This window comes from Eleginops maclovinus, chromosome 12, assembly GCF_036324505.1.
Source record: "Eleginops maclovinus isolate JMC-PN-2008 ecotype Puerto Natales chromosome 12, JC_Emac_rtc_rv5, whole genome shotgun sequence".
Taxonomy (NCBI): domain Eukaryota; kingdom Metazoa; phylum Chordata; class Actinopteri; order Perciformes; family Eleginopidae; genus Eleginops; species Eleginops maclovinus.
In genome coordinates this window covers 24,032,913-24,050,582 of record NC_086360.1, presented here as the reverse complement: position 1 = coordinate 24,050,582, position 17,670 = coordinate 24,032,913, and the positions used below count along the sequence as shown (strand labels likewise).

Below are 17,670 nucleotides of genomic sequence, written 5' to 3'. Positions count from 1 at the left end.
AACATGTTTCTCTCTTTAACTCACTGAAGTCTTTCCAGTTGCCTTTCTTGGCTACAATGGTAAATAAGCAGTGCATAGTTTAGCTGTAGTCTGATGATAACCCCGAGTCAGTGTTTTACCACTTCCACATTTTTTACCGTTCACTGAGATTAATGAGTCTCCATTCAGACGACTACAAAGGTTAAAGACCATTGTTTTGAGACAAAGTAATATTTCCTTTGAGCCAGCTATGAATCAAAAACAGCTCCATACTCTTGAGCTTAATGTCAGATATTTTCAAAGGCTGACCTTTGCAGTTCATACACTCCCTGCTGTAAAAATGTCAATCCCTCTCTGCTTCCTGCATTGACTGAAGTCCATTGCTAGTATCAGGGTGCCACAAACCCTCTGTAGGGCATCTTTTGTGGCATCAGAGAGTAACAATTCAAAGGAAAGGCTAAACATTCAGACATGTTATTCCTGCACACTGCGACAGTACAGTCAAAATAAAAACACAGATCTAGAGATAAGAGGACAATAACCTTCAGCTGTCTGGACTTAATGAACTGCAGCCTAAAAACGGCAGCTACAGATGAATGGCAGATTGGCATTGTGAGGAAATGTATTATTCATATAAACATTTGTCAAGTATTATTGTAATTGTCCTAGTTTTAAACCTGTAGTGCCCTCATAATTAGAAAATCATCATCATCTCTACTAATATAGGAAGAAGTTAACTATTCTTTTACAGCACTTGTGGGTGAACCAATGAACACAATGGTGTGCACACTCAAAACCAATATTCCACATCTAATAAAAGACATGTTATAGCTGGAAGTCAGCTGCTTTTTGGGCATGATGGTCAACTACTGACTAAACAAATCTGGACTGCATATTGCTGAAAGCTGAAAACTTGCAAAAAGCAGTACTTCAGAAAATAAAGGATTTAAAAGAGAAGCACTAGAAACCAACCTGTGACAGCGGTCTGGAGAGCCTGTGACTCTTCTCATCTGGAGACCACGGGCGCAGCGTGACACTATAACAAAGAAAGAAAACAAAGTTAACCAAAAAATGTGGGGGAAGGCAATATCCCAATATACAGTTTACCGTAAGACAGACAAATATGTCATTCCTCCTTTGTTTATGTGGTACAGTATTTTTTCATGAAATACCTTTAGATGTATTTTACTACAGTGGAATTCTTTGTAAATCAATAAGAAGGAAAGACTAATTAAACTATTGGATTTTTTAATTACTTGTTTGATGAATGTGATTAAGTACCTTAATGTGTCAGTCAAAAACAATTCTAGGTGTACTACTACCAAGATGTTTTACAAGAATGAATCAGAAGCAGGGCAGGAAGCTTCATCCGTCTGGACGAGGGAGAGAAGGCGAGTTTTGACGGTGATCTACAAACACTTGTCCAGGACAGCCAACACACGGACACGCACCGACAGAACAGCTCGGTGAATGTTCCACATTTGGCCTTTTGTTAAGGTGAATGCAAACTGTGGAATGTGATATCCTGTGCATATCCTTTGTTACTACAGTACAATCACATGGCTCCACTTTCTGTCTGTTATTCCGGTACCTATTGACTCTGGTGCTACTGTGGAGTCAAGAGAGCACTTGTTGCAACCTTTTGTCCAGGTATGAGCCTATTGAAGAAGTGAATGGACCCGTTTCTAAAAAAGAAACCCCCAAAACCTCAAATGAGGTCCAAACTGTAATTTCGAAGTAACCAGATCACATGTTTGTAAATTCAGATGGTATAATCCTTTGCTTTTGTTATGGCAATAGCCGCCACAATAACGATGTTAGAGTAGACAAGCAGGTTGAGGGTTCAGGATCTATTCAACAACTCCAAATGCAACAGCAAAGCTTGTATACCGAGAAACAATATTGGATTTTTAAAGCAACATTTTGGCGTGAGTTTAAACTTTGTGAATGCTTCATTACAGGAGGCGGGTAGCATCTACCTTTAAAAGCCTCATCAGATAAGCATTGCAGATAAAGCACACATTTGATCTGCGTGCTTGAACATTGCAATGTGGTTACGTGAGTTACCTCTTGTTGATGGTGGGTGTCAGCCTCTCTCTCTTCCCGTCAGGGCTGCCAAAGGGATCTGGAGAGTAGGGCCCGGGGGACAGCGACGCCGGGCTGGAGATGGTGTACTCTCTGTAGTTCTGATTCTCATCTCTACTCACTATGACTGCCTCCTACAAAACATCACAGGAGTGTACATTGGTATTTATATAACTTGATTATTTTTACTGCAAGTAGAAAAAAGGCTTTACTGACAAACATAAATCCTTTGAGAATATCCTCACACACATGCATACATAAATAAATGTTGTATCTATAAACAAGTCCAGAGATGTTGTACTTAGTATCAACATGTGTTGCAGGTGGTGATTCGGGACTCATGTTGATCTCAATAAAACACAGGAACACGACTAAATCACTACAAAGTCTGGTATTGCTTCCATATTGAGGAAGCAAAATAAGCAGATATGATATAAACAGATGTGTGAAGTGTGCATTAGTAGAAATGAAGTACATATGATAAATACTGTTATGGACACGAATTTGCAATTAAGTGTGCAGACATCAAGACAAACTGTGAACAGATTCAAGCTCCTGTGGAGCTGCAGCTGACCTGGAAGCGTCCGGTGATCTGCTCAGGGCTGCTGGTGCCATTGGTCTGTCCAGAGCTGGGAGGGTCCGGTCTTGAAAGACATAAAACCACAGAGATCAACTGAATGTCCACACTCATAACATCTGCAAACGAAAAATGATTTCGCTATCGGTGTAGCATGAGATTATCAGTGTGATCTCATTGTAGTTGAATTAAAAAAATAATCAACTAAGGCAGTAAAAACATTATTTAAATAAGCAAAGTATTCATTTAAAATGAGGTTCTGGACAAGCATCTGCACTCAAAAGTATGTCATGTTTAAAAACTTTGAAGAAAAATAATCAATTTTCTAAAAGGGTCATAAGTGTAAGTGAACTTCATTTGAAGAACAAACAAAAACATCATTTTTGACATCCCTTTCGCTAATGTCCTGGCAGGCATCCATCAGTATGTTCCCATTAATCCTAGAGAGAGTCCAGCAGAGGAAGAGCACTGCACACTCTGAACCCCTTTAGGAAATATTCACAGATCTCGTCTTTCCAACAAGTGACTTTTGTTTAACTTTCTTAAATAGAAAACACTGTAAGCCATTCCATAATTGCTTCTGCAGGGGAAAATATGGGCAGTATAAGCGCCAATGCAAACACACAGTACCCCCCTGGCTGCAGGGCCAGAGGCTGACAGGCTTTTGGTTGAGCCCGAGGTAATGAGGCACACAGGAAGGCCTGGATGCCTGTGGTAAATCACCCAGAAACACACCTCTCGTGGCCCGGGCTCCACATACTGTGTATGAGAGGGATGGCAAGATGACAAAAACTGATACAGCAGCCAGGAGACATTTTATCCCGAAGGTAAGGGATATTTGTGGCTAGCTGAAAATGCATTTCTTTGAATTATGACCCGCGCAGCTGCAAAACACTCACCTCTCGCTTAAACATCCGCTTATCACCTACATGAGACATGTTTTAGATCAATGATTAGATAAGTCTGTAGACTGTCTCCGATGACCTCTGGTTACACATCTCTATTACAGAAGAATAATTTGCTTCTCGTGAAATTGCTGACAGTGACTATATTCCAAAGAGATGCCAAACTGACATACCGTAAATTAGCACCTGAAACCCTCTGCTGTTATGTGCTGTGCACAGCTGTCAACAAGGGAACCTGGAGTTAACCTGCCAGAGGCAAATTCTTCCAATATCATGCCCAGCATCGCAAGAATACCTCTCTATTCTGAGAACTGGAAATAAAAAAATGAAATATTGACTCAAGAAGATTCAAATCCACCAGAAGTAGAAGTAAGATACTGTACTGTTTGAGGCTTTGATATTGTTGGAAAAATTGTCGATAGAATAAGCCAAGTGGCAACCTCTGACGCTAAAAAATGAAGCCATCGTGCAAGTGTCAAAAACTGCAGTTCCTCAAATAGCCACCTAATGCTGGCTCCCTATAGAGACCCAAACATTTACACCCTGGAACAAAAATAATAGTTAATGTCTCTTGACCTAATACCCTCATTAATAACTGTGTAGGAATGAATTATCTTAACTCACCGATTTACAGCTTATCAATGTAAAGTTATTCATAATTAAGGGCTAAGAGGGTTGAGTGACAAGTTGGCTATAAAGCCCGTTAGCCATTAGCTTTCTGCTCTGCTGCGTCATCTGCCTCCGCTTCACCGACAATCAACCTCTTAGCTCATTTTTGGATTTGCCCGTAGTTAGATGTTACACACTGCCAAGATTGCAATAGCTGGAGACACGCACATGGAGCTTTAATATCTTACAACCAGAAATTTGGTGCAAATGTTTGTGGTTTTTGGTAATCTGCTACACCATTGTTTGTTTTTTTTACACTTTTTTTTTATTTGCCTTCCAATAAAGTGTTCTGAATCATATGAGATATTCACTTTTACTAGGTGGTGGATGCACACACACACACACACACACACACACACACACACACACACACACACACACACACACACACACACACACACACACACACACACACACACACACACACACACACACACACACACACACACACACACACACACACACACACACACACACACACACACACACACACACACACACACACACACACACACACACACACACACACACACACACACACACACACACACACACACACACACACACACACACACACACACACACACACACAGCATCAAAGATGAAACTATAGTACCGCACCAGAATAGCTGTGTGGTAAAGCTATTACAATAAGTATTTCCAACTACATTCAAGAGGGCAACTGGATCAGAGAGACAAATGGTCAACATTGGTCACCGTGACATCATCCACAAGGCATCAATGAACAATGGAGTCTAAACAAGGAGCTGTGAACAAAGGGTCAATAACAAGACAGTGATGGTGTGATTGCTTTGTCATGCAAAAATAACCCAGTTAGCAAAGTCTGGGATGAGAATGCCGTTGGATGCACCAACAACAAACCACTGCCTCTGTATACAGACACGCCTCAAGCATTCACAGGATGAGCAGATGCCAGCGGCTTCCATTGGGAAACCCCGTATGTGTTATGACGGCCAGTACCCACATCGCTGCTGGTTTGATTACAGTTAACTGCCAACCAGATGTTGAGCAGGCAGGACTCTCGACTAAGCTAAGAAAATGTCAGAAATTACAGATTTGTGCCACTCAACTACAGACCTCTTGAGAGTTTGTCACTGCAATTCAAATCGGTATGCTTGATTTAGGCTATTAAGACAGGAGTGTTGGTGCTGGACAGTTCACAGAGTGGGATTAAAGACATGCGAGATCTACGCAGTGGCATTATCCTGGGCAAGCAAGGAGAAATAGTGTTGTTTCTGGCTTGGTTGGAGACATGAGGTCAGCAGGAAAAAATTCACTCACATGGACATGGGACATCCAAGGAGGAAGTATGTGGAAGCACACGTGCGTGAGAATGTGTTTGGGACAAAAAAGAGAGTGACGATGGTAACTGACAAAATCCGAACTTTGAGAGGACATTTAATCAAAATGGCATCCAATGGCAGTGATGGCTCAAAGGAAAACATTTTAGAAGCCAACTCAACCTCATCCAAACAAGGTCTTGGCAAATCTCAAAACAGTTTATTAAGAAGGACCAGGGAAGGGAACTCAGCTCTCATACATGCTGGCATTTCCCCTGATTATAATCACTTGTTTTTGTTTATACAGTGTCTGCATGATAAAGCTAAAAACATCATAAAGAAAAATAGGAGCTGGGGTAACTGTGGTCTTGGCACAAGTGCAAAAAATGATGGCTTTCCATATGGGAAAGTATGCTGCACGGCACTGCATGGCAATTATTTTATGCTTCTAAATCCAACCTTTACACATGCACAGTATGGCAGCAGGAAAACTTGTTTCTATAGCAGATCTGCATGTACCTCTCCACCACGAGCTGCAGCTGAGTCTTGGAGTTCTTGATCTTGTTCTGGGCCTCCACGTTGAGCATGTCGGTCGTGTTCTCCCCGTTGATCTCAGAGATAATGTCTCCAGGTTGCAGGTCGGCCTTCTCTGCCTTGCTGCCCCCGTTGACCTGTTGAGAAGGAAGAATGAGCTCATGTTAGGTCCTACTGGCCTCAGGTCCTGCTCTCAACATAACACTTTATGGATGCTATCCATCTGGCAAGCATGGACAGCTCTGTATCTTTAGGCTGTGTGGACAATTTGTCAGCGGCTGACACTCAGCATTAACAAATGGTTAAATCAGAAAGGTGTTGATGAGTTGCTTCACACCACTGCCACACTCATAATCACATCGCCACCCTCTGTAACACATAATACTCATAGTAAATACCAACAGACGCCACATTGTTTCACATGGAACGAGGCAGTGCCGGTCAACAGCGGACAGATTCATGACACCCTTGGGGAGAAGTCATTAGTGTGACGCTACTTGATGGTTTGACTGGGCCTGACCTTTGCAGCCGGCCTCAGCGCATGTCAAAGCCAATGCTATAGCGCCACATCAGAGGGAATTCCACACTAATGGGCCGAAACATAATGTCCAAGCCACCGCTCTCAGCTTGGTTCCCGTGTCCCTGGCTCCCAAACACACAGGCTTACTAAAACAAAAGGACGAATAAACGAGGAGGAGGTTACAGCTGCTTAGAATTTAGAGAGAAGTATGACATTTGCCACAAACAGTGCTCGCCTCACAGTTAAAAACAGAGCAAGGCAATAAAACAAAGAATGCAAAACAAAACAAATAAAGAGCCAATCAGAGAAGATTAAAGACTCTTTCCGACATCTAAGGGGGAAAAAATGGACGCAAAGCGAGTGCCAGTCTACGGGCTGTTTGTCAGTTTAGCAACACGAGAGTGCAGAGTTGCCAGGACTGTGGGCCCACTCCAGAGGCAATTAGGCGTTGCTGTGGTGACCTACAGTATTGCGTGCCTTTTCTGATCAGGAGACGCCTGGTTTCACACAAACTAAAAGCAGCTGGGGGTTCTTTTCCAAGAGTATTCCCCCGAGTGAAACTAGTCCTAGTACTAGGATGGGTTAAATGCAGAGGACTAATTTCACTGTGTGTGCTCTGCTGTGTGCATGCATGTGACAAATAAAGAGGGTTTCATTCTATCTATCTATCTATCTATCTCTATGCCAAGTGCAAACCATTTTAGATGGTCCAACACTGTGGTGATGGGTGTGTGGTAGGGGGTGGGGGGTGTTGGTTAGACAAGCCATTTCTCAAACTGGGCTTTGCAGACCAATTTCAGTGATGAAGTTTGTCTCTCAGCAGGATCCCTGTCACTTCAGAGAACCCGTTTGATATTTGAGACAAGCAAACATGCTGGTGTTGTTTACTGGTCAAAAAATATCTGCTCGTATTTCTGGCATAAATTGTCAAGAGGGGGGGTAAACAATAAATGTTTTTGAAGTCTGGGTCTGTGTGAAGCAATGGTGCCATGCCATAGTGTGGCCATAATTCATGCTTTATGGTCTAAAGGAGAAAGTCTCTCTGGAAAAAAACATTCTGAGGTGGTGATGGTGGAGCAGATTGTGCAGCGGGCAGAACTGGGTGTCTCTGGTATGCAGAAGGTTTCCTGGTGTTGTTTACTGTGCGCTGTCTGCTCATAGTGGTAACATTTCCACTTATTTTATTCCATCTTATTTTCTTTTTTTTAACAGTGACTTGGAATGTACTGATGTTAATGCACTCAAGACACACCGACACCCCCCCCCCCCCCAAAAACAGACTGCGATCAGGAACCCCCCTCACCTCCCACTTCTGCTTCCACTGTAACTGTAATCAGTGGTTTCCTTCTAATGTAATCCATTTCCATTCTTTTCCAACGGGTTTAGTAGCCAAGGAAATAGGTACGAATCAGCCCGCGGACACAAACAAAGACAAGAAAAGAGACGGAGTGGGGAGGAAGTTGACTTTGTGGAAACACGGCCTGTAATGGTATGTTATGCAAAAACAAGAGGATACGGTTTGATAAGGTGTGACGAGGTTCAGCAACAAGGCGGCTGTGTTGAAGTACCTTTGATACTGTAATGGCCTTCTTGAAGTCCCTTCCTCCATATATTCTGAAGCCCCATGGCGATGGACCAATAAGGTTCACCGTTAGCGCCATTTAGTGATCAGGTCGGCACACACACGTCAAATCCCTGAAAAAGAAAGACAAATAGAAAGCATGAGAATGACAGTTGTATGTGGGACGTAAAGATATGCACCACTGAGTGTTTCCATCATGACCACCAGGCCTAATGTTAGATGCACAGGAAAAACATTGACATTTTTTTCCGGCAGGGTGAAACCGTCTGCTTCAATTGCTTATGCTAAGCTAAGCTAACCATCCATACGTCCCAATATGTTAAATTGTCCCTTAAAAGGGTTAAAGTTGTGCTACTGTTTGAATAGCATTTCTACATTTTCACTCTTAAAAGTAATTATGTTGAGAAGGTAGCCGAGTTTGCTAGAATCCTATAATTGAAATTAGAAACCTTATTATGTGTCGACTAATGTGTTTTGTAATCCATTTGTCCTGCTAAATCAACCAGTGACAATAAAATAAACTAAGAATAAAACAATTACCTATACCGCGCCTTTTTTCATTTAGTTAGTTTATTTCATACAAGGCACAAGACACAAATAAGGACACAACACCAATGTAGGGGAGAAGACATAGAACATTTGCATTAGCCTGCTTGTCATCTCCAGCAACACTACGCTTCCACGGACCGAAGTCCCCTTGACAAGGATTTTGTAACCACATCAAACAGGAATTGGAAGAATCGCCAACGAAAGACTCCTGACTGACTAACATGTGTGCTAAGTCAAAGAGTTCATCAAGTCCAAATGCCCTTTCAAGACAAGGGGAACAAACGCAAACTGAGAATCGTGCTAGCATGCATTTCACTGACTGTCGTGTTTAATGTACATGTTTAGTATACAGTGGTGTAGTTCGATGTATGGTCAATAATTTGAAACCTCTGTATGAGAATGGGGTGTGTAAGAATTCAATACATAAAATTCAGTCCCTTGATGGTAGTTCCAATATTTTTGAATTGTTGCCATTCATATTTAAAGACTGTGCTTCTCACAAAGCCTGTTGTCAATCACTGGAGGCGCCATGTTCAGTGAAACCATGTGAGGAGTTTTCATTGTTCTATGCTCTATTGTCGACAGATATTTCTTGAATGGCATAATGCAATATTAAGACAATCTAATTGTTATACAAAGACTTTTTTACTTTCCCATATGGGACAAATCAGTTCATCTTGACAATATTTTAGGACTGACAGCACTGACTATCATGTCGTTAAAGAACAAGATTCTGTTACACTTTTAGTTATTTCTTACAAATGAGTTACATGAAAAGATAGACAAGAAGCAGATGTTACAGATGTTCTTTAATTCTCTTTTAATGTTTTATTTTTTGTGAGGATTGCACTTCCAAAACATTTCACTTTGCAGAATCACAATTGGTGATGACTTCTGTCTGCTGCGAACAGATTTTCTTCAGCAGTTCATGAAAACTATCTGCATTGTCTAATTTGTGTGAACGTCCAAAAGTGAGGATCCACACGAGTAAATACTTGAAATACTGACTTCTTGTTGCTTGATGCCAGCTGCTCACTGACATAAATACCTGGCGTGTGTTTGCCATTCCTACAAACAAATCACTCAGTCAAATTCTCCTTGGTGTGAACACTGTTGACAGCATGACAAGGATCATAATGTTCCTATCAGCAAGGCTCTAAAGATGGGTTTCAAAACATGACAATGATGTTGGCTATAAAGCATCCTCGATAAATCTTGAGTTTGTTTAGCGAGATAATCAACTAAACTCAGTGTAAACATTAACACCTCTTATGTATTCTATAAAATCAGTGGGAGAAACCTGGAGCAGAACACGCTCTAAAAGCATTAAAGTGATGTTTTTAAACTTCAGGATAACGTGTGATTTAATTGCTGGTTTGCTCAGACTTTGCAGCTGCAGGTGAAGCGTGTCTTTTGTTGGATTGCATGCGGAGACACAAGAGTAGGGTGATGATGGGCTGAGCATTTACAGTTCATAAACACATCAACACCTGAAACCCCCCCCACACACACACACACAACACACGGTAAAGACATTAGAGTTACAAGTAATATATAGGTGCACACGTAGACAACTACATAAGCTGTTGTAAGTATAGCCTGCCCCTCTGAAAAAATAAAAGTCTACACCAAAGCAATGTTAAATCATCCGTTGCCTAACCGAAACAAAGAGTCTGACATCAACGTCTGAAAGTAAATGTAGAACTTGCACCTAATATTTGAGAGTCACTACAGAGAGACTGGATTTAATTTGAACTTTTTGGTATTAAATATATTATCACTATTGGTATGGTTGTAAACTGTCCCTGCATACTTCGCAAAAGGTAAAGTCATGCAAATTATGAAGCAGTTCTTTTATTATTTTCTTGCTAAAAGGCAGTTTTTTAACTCAAATATGTAGATTCCTGCTTTTTCAATCATATTAAAACTGAACATCTTTAGGTTTTGGAAAGACAAAACCAGATATCACCTTTGATAGAGACTTTGGGATGGAAATTGTGCACCATTTTCAGACAATTTATAGATCAACAGCTGCATCAGTAACCTCACTGTATCAGTTCATTTTGGATAAGATCTGATCATCCCAATAAAATGTTTACGATCTTACTTAAAAGTTCATGTTGACTCTTCTTATCAGAAAGTGTTGACAGAAATACTTATTGTGGCTAACAGAGGAATGTCAATCATAACCTTACTCAACAAATAAAGTCTGTCAATGATAATAAACATTGCATAATAGAGTTATCAAAGCTTTGAAAAGATATGAGGAGCAAAGGCACCGAACCACCTAGCCGTATGGATGAAATGGATATCCATTTCCTTCAATCTCTCCGAACACTGGAGCATTAAATCGGCTGCACATTCCACGAGTGTTTGGGACAGTAGTGTAGCCCTGGTTAGTCATTAATGGTCTGGGCCAATTAGCCGGGTTACTGGGCTCACCATCATTAGGGTCTCTTAATTGCTGTGGCCTCCAGGAATAAGTGAAGTTGTGATAATGACAGAGAGCAGCCACCCCAAAGTTTCCCAGCCTCTGGTGGTGTCAATTAATTCCATGAGCTTCTGCAGCGGACATTATGAACCGAGCACCCTGCTAATTCCCTGCGTAAACGTTCACTGTTCGCATCATAAAAGCGCTAATGGTGGATAATGTCGAAGTGAAAGGATGGGGAAAGTATGCGGCAGAGAGCTGAGAACAAAAGCACATGGTGGTAAGGAATAAGCGGCACATTAATGCGCTTTGCTTAATCGGCCATTGATGAGGTTTTTAGACTGCGCTGCTGCTCGCTTTAAACAAAGTGCTGAACAGGGTCGCCATTATCTCAGCTGCCAATACCCATTAAAAAAGGCAAAGTCTGTTCTGGTGACATCTCGCTGCCACGGCAAACTGGCAGCACAATTAAAACACAGCCAACACAATGAGAAAAATTCTAGTCATGAAGTCATTTCTATAGCTCAATTCAGCATCAGCCGCACAGCAGGAGGTCAACGTGAGGCGAATGGAAAATGGTCCTATAGGCGGTAGTGAAATACTCTCACTTCCGACCAACACAATGGACCCGTTTACAACTAACCTGCATTCCTTCATACCAACAAACAGGACTCAGTTTGGACAGACTAATAGAGGCACATTCCCAAACAGGTTAAATCCATTAGCTCATTAAACCAGTTATGAGTTTGAATCGGTACACTCATCTTAAAGTAACGTGGTCTAACAAAATGGCTCTGTGATAAGTCATACATCTGATATTCATTTGTGATCGTGGGACAAAGGTGTGGATAGAAATGTTATTATGGAGGCTATAGAAGGATGTGCTGTTGATATGTATTACAAGAGGTGCTTCTACAGATGGCTGGGACAATTCAGTGACAGAAATAGAAAAAAGAAAATAACACAACAACGTACAGATTCAAGCCAAAGTTCCAAAACATTTTCTGACCCTAGATGCTAAATGGTCAAGATGAACTGCTTTTGAAACCTTCTCTTCTCTTGAGATGTGATAGGAAACCAAATATGATTAGGTTTTGGACTGTTGGTCCGACCAAACAAATAAGTATTAAGAACTTTTAAAGGAAATTGCCATGAGAGATAAGGCCCTGAAATGTGGTTCTTCCAATGTCTTTACAGCATCTAACAAAGCATTTATGCCAGGTGAGAAAGGGACACTTCAGCTCCTCCACTGCCAACCCAAGAAGAGAAGGGTAACCTGGCCTCAAAACAGATATTGGGTCACTATGTTGTAATGAAGAGCTTAACGAGCAAATGGCCAACTGAAGTGAATGTCCAAGATCTCAGAAACACTGTTTAGGGAAAAATGGTGTAAAAATGGCTTAAGATATTAACTTTGAGCAGGTTCAGACTATAATACATTATTTGGATTCACGTCGAACGAAGCCCCAAATCTTGATGTTTACACTCTGTCTTTGAAGCAACCTTTGGTGTTGCAGGAACTATGAGAGGTTCAAAGAGTAAACAAGACCTTAATGAGGTTAGACTGACTTTATTTTCAGTGTCTGAGAAAGTCAAAGCCTGTCATGTATATAATTCACAGGCCTTTTGGCAGATCTATGAGCGACTGTCCCTAAAGGCGAAGGAGATAGTGGAGGTATGAGGGGAACAGTCCTTTCCCAAAGTTGGATTCAACGCTCATTGTTTCAACATGCAGGGGAGCCTTCAGGGTTTCTTTTGAAAACTGTTTTCAATAATAGATTACGTGCTCATGGAGAAAACTTAAGGATAGAAAGGAAAACATTGTCTCAAAATCAGATAACGTTATTCATATTTTAGGCTAAAACAAAAATGACTGATTTCCGTCACATAAATATACATGTTACTTTCTGTTTGCTGAAAATAGTACAAGTTTAACTGCAGCAGTAGTGCAGCTATTTTTACTTGTGTTTGACTAGAGATGAGGTAAGCCTCAGTGTGTCTTCATTACGGTCAGAGGTGTCGTTTAGGGTGAGACTCAGACACACAATAACACCTAACTGATGTGCAATCCTCAATTGAGTATGTTTACGTGACACAACGACCCATAACATGCGCTAACGGGTAGTTATGGCGGAATGAGTGAAACATGCTAACACGAGTCTGAAACTGTCTCTGCAATTTACTGGAGTATGGCAGAAATTATAATGACTCACACACGAGAGTAATTAACTTCAATCGGCATTTCACCAAAACAGTGATGGCACCCATTGGTCATGTTGACAGTTATTATTAAAAAGTGAAAAATTGCATCAAAAAGGAAAAGATTAGAGAAACCTTTACAGTCATTATGTTTAGCAAAGTTAATCCTCAAATTTAACACCTCATTCATTCCAAGGAATTCAACATTTGGAAAACACATTGCTACCATATGTCCTGCGGTGGAAATCAAATATTCATTAAAACTAAACAGCATAAAATAAACTGTGTATTGCTGACTCAACCTCTGTATATAAAAAAGATCTGGCAGCAATACCTGGCCACCTTCATCAACTCTCCACCTCCTCTCTGAATCACCAGAACTTGAGACTGTTTTTCCTTCCCCTTCTTGGACTCCTGGGCAGCAAATCCACAGAATTGAAACAAACTAATGCTGACTCAAACTACATGCTAATACTAAAAGACAGGCTAATGAACATAGCAGATGCAGTACATCCCACTGAAAGATTGTACGGCTTTGATTCGGCACACTCACTCAGAAGAACCTCTGTGGCTGCGGGGGAATATTCTTTGTATGAATCACGCGTGTCAAAGCGCTCACGGTGGACGTACACTAGATTGAACCTTCCGCAGTCCTTCGTCATCGATTTGGTTTGATGTTGATTCTACCCTGTGTGTCACACAAGTAGGCACCTACCTGGACACACACACCCTCTGAATTAAGAGGAAAGGAATGCAATAGCAAGCCTCTCCCTGGACTGAGAAGACTGAAATGACATTCTGGGCATTTTCCAAATCACACCCATTTGGTCAGATTGAGCAGTCACTAGGGAGATGAGAAAACATTAAACAACAACTTAATGAAGTCAGAAAGGGTGTGGTTTGAGTTTCTGTATATATATTTTGTATTGACAATAGTACATGTGTCATCAATATAATTACACACTTAGCCATACCTGTCATTTTTGTTGGATAGCCAACTCCCTTTTCAGTGAGAACACTTTTAAGGGTGCACCCTCCCGTAACATAATCTTATCTTCTTCAGTTCAAAAAGACAATTTCTAAGATTACCCATCATCCCTTTACAACTTTGCAGCACTGCAACAGTGGACTGGATTGTGTCCTCTGTGAAGTATGCTTGATAAGAGGACAAGGACACTGTGGTAGTGTCTCCACCTATCTCCCTGGGCATCATCATCATCATCATCTGGAGATCATGTTACTGCTGTTCACACTCAACAGGCTGCACACTCTGCTGCTCCGCAATCAGGCCGTTTCACCACATCCTCTGCATGCACCATTAGCCCCTCCTCACAAAAGACACACCAACCACGTTGTTCTTCACATGCACACTCTCAAAAAACACTGTTGCAACTGTGCACCTTACTGCATTCAGAGGCATGTTTCATGCTTGCGGAGAAACATCCTCTACCCTACAAAATGGTTTTTTTTCTACAAAATGTGATGTAATAAGAAAGATAGAACAGTCAGAAACCTCCTGCCTCAGCTTAAACTGAAAACCATGCACCAAAACCATCCCTTCGACACATCATACTGACTTCCTGCATAACCATAAACGTGTTCATCTCAGAGGAAAGCTGTCTGTTATAGGCCCTGACCTAAATGAAAAGCACAACACCACAGTAGTATTTAGCAAAACTAAAAAAAAAACTCAACAGGATTGTAAAACAAACATAGTCTTTCCTTGAGTTACAGTAGAAGGTAACGAGTTTTCTTGAAAAGCCACCGCTTTGCTCTATCCAAAATTACAGTGGTCTGTTTTTGGTTTCTGGATGGCTTCAGCCCTGTCCTATCTGAGTAACAGCACAGTGCTCTCTCACAAAGAGAAGCTAAGCCACCAGGGAACAAACACTATAAAGTGAGAGTATGTAGTGCATACACATGAGAAGTGAGTCACAAAACCCCAGTGTGGAAGCTTCACAAACATGGGAAATATGAGATTTCTGGACTATACATGAACTCTGTGAAATACCACAAATGAATTTCCCACCTGCTGAGCTCACGGGCCAGGTCTATTTATCTCTGAATATTGATTAAGTGAACTGTAGGAACAGCCAGGTCTAGACACTTTTCAAAAAGGAAAGGGAGTGAGGGAATTCCAGTGCTGAACTTGAACTACAGTGGACCATAACCCTCCAAAGGACATTTTAAGAGAAGGGGGGAGAAGATAACAGCTTACACTACTGAACTAATGTGACATAAATACTGACTTTAAGATTCCTGAGGTTGCACCTGGTCCAGCCCCTCCACAAATCACACTGACTGACTGCTTAATGTGCCAGAAAAATAAACTTCTGCTCTCCTGAATACAGATGCATTGACAGGGTGGAAGGGCTACAGAAGGTGCTGGAAAGTAGCCCTCTGTGTGGCCTCGTAAAGTGTTTTTCGTCAGTTATAATGACTTTCCACTCACCATCTTTAGGCAAAACCGCTCATATGGTGGTAGTGCACATTTTAACTGCGCATACTTGGCATCAATTGTAATTTAGCAAAGCTTCAATGCATTCTGAGGTTCCCACACTTTTTAAGAACGGAATAATGACTACAATGGTAGTATAACAAATCCCAATACTGCTCTAAAAATAACAAAAAGAAACCTACGGTACAAACACGTAAAATGTGACGAGAAATTATGCTTTCAGACACAAAACGTGCAAAAACAAATAAAAAAGGGTTTTAAGTCACTTGAGTTTTTATAAATAAAGCTGAATTGTACATCCAATTCAGTTTTTTAAGTTAGCTACGACTCTTAAAGCAGTTTGAGACACTTTTACTAACACTACATTACTTACCAAGGTTAGAAGAGTGATTTGAGGTGACTTCTCCACCTGTTAAATCGCGTTGCTCCTAGTGAAAACAGTAACACACACCCGGCAGACAGCGGTTCACCTCAGCTTAAAAAAAACGCTTCCAAAATGCGACCAAACAAAATCAGAAAGCAGCTTTATAAGTTTCCCCCGTCACTGTAGGACCTCTGGAGCAGTGATGCGCTTTTAGTCCCTTGTGTCTTTTGTTTCAGATGTTAAGGTTGTGGCACCCATGTACACCACCTGTGGCTGCGCGCGCAGTGGTATCACTGGGATGAGCCATGTGCTGTTACCAAAATAAAAGGTCTGACACAGGCAGCAGGACTGGGCGGGTCGCATCGGGGAGAGAGGAGTAAGAGGGTGCAGCCCTGATAATTGAGCCATTTATCATGGAAACACTGAGGCTGCGTTTTGTGTGCGTGCGCCACCTGCTGACCGCGCGAAGCAGAGCAGCACGCGCTCCAACCAGACGTCACGTCAATTAATTAGTGACGTAGATTCACCTGCCTGTCCTACCAGCTTGTTAAATTAACAGCTTTCACCTGGCGTCCCAGGTGTAATTGTATGTCTGATTAGATGGTTATTAAACATTGTAATTAGTACCCTGCACATTCCCTGTTTGTGTTATACTTTTAAGTACAATGCTACTGCCTTAAGATGCTTAGCTCTGTCATTTTAAATTGTGTTATAGTGCAAATAATCAGAGTAACTTATCATATGTTTGCTTAACTTACTTGTTTGCATATTTCTTTGTATATTTACTGTAAACATTTGATTATATTTATCCTTTTTTTTTAAAATGGTTTTAGCATCAGCCTTAATTGAAAATCGTTTTAAAAAGTAAAATTAAAAAACAGATTCTGTCAATCAAAGTTGCTTACACTTACTTAAAGAAACAGAAAACCAGAACACGGGTTTATGTAGCATTGTTGACCACAGACACCCGAGTGTAAATAGCATCAGCCTTATGTGTGTCAACACAACAGAGTAGAGAAAGCAATTTCCCTGTAAGGGATTAATAAAGTATATCTTCTTCTTATTATTATTATTATTATTTGAAAAATGAAAAAAAAGTTAAATGAAAAGCAATATTTTATCAATCAAAGATGCTTACACTTACTTGCAGAAACATAACACCAGAACTCATGCATGATTCCGATTCTAACTAGCTTGTATTTAACAAATATATCAGCTCAATTCTTTTACTCCGTTTGTCAATAATGATCCCAGTAATCAATTTTTCTGGTTTTTACTATTACATTTGTATATTTAATAAAGGTGTTCTTGATTATAAATATTCTTAATCTTACTATTAGCCACTTAAAATCAAAATGAGAATTGGATGATAAAAGAAATGAACTTGAGATTTATCAAATTCAATCAGATTTTATTCAAATTTTTTGTCCAATTTAATCTGCTGTAGAATTGTGCTCCTTGTTGTGTGTCTATTACACATTAGGTATTTATACACAACTTTTATGATGCCTATAATG

At 40.8% G+C, this 17,670-nt stretch overlaps 1 protein-coding gene across 2 annotated transcripts in view; it reads right to left on the bottom strand.

Moving 5' to 3' along the window:
• Positions 1–16,493, bottom strand: part of pdlim2 (PDZ and LIM domain 2 (mystique)) — a 36,683-nt gene extending 20,190 nt beyond the window's left edge. The window contains exons 1-6 of one of the 2 annotated variants that reach the window (XM_063898198.1): positions 16,163–16,493; positions 8,139–8,265; positions 6,036–6,187; positions 2,639–2,708; positions 2,047–2,198; positions 952–1,015 (exon numbers count right to left, since the gene is read on the bottom strand). In XM_063898198.1, coding sequence (XP_063754268.1) covers positions 952–1,015; positions 2,047–2,198; positions 2,639–2,708; positions 6,036–6,187; positions 8,139–8,231 — 531 coding nt within the window. In that variant the 5' untranslated portion in view covers positions 8,232–8,265; positions 16,163–16,493. Of the gene's footprint in view, positions 1–951; positions 1,016–2,046; positions 2,199–2,638; positions 2,709–6,035; positions 6,188–8,138; positions 8,266–13,665; positions 13,852–16,162 lie in introns of those variants that run through there. The other variant, XM_063898199.1, reaches the window with a different exon arrangement.
• Positions 16,494–17,670: the final 1,177 nt, after the last annotated feature.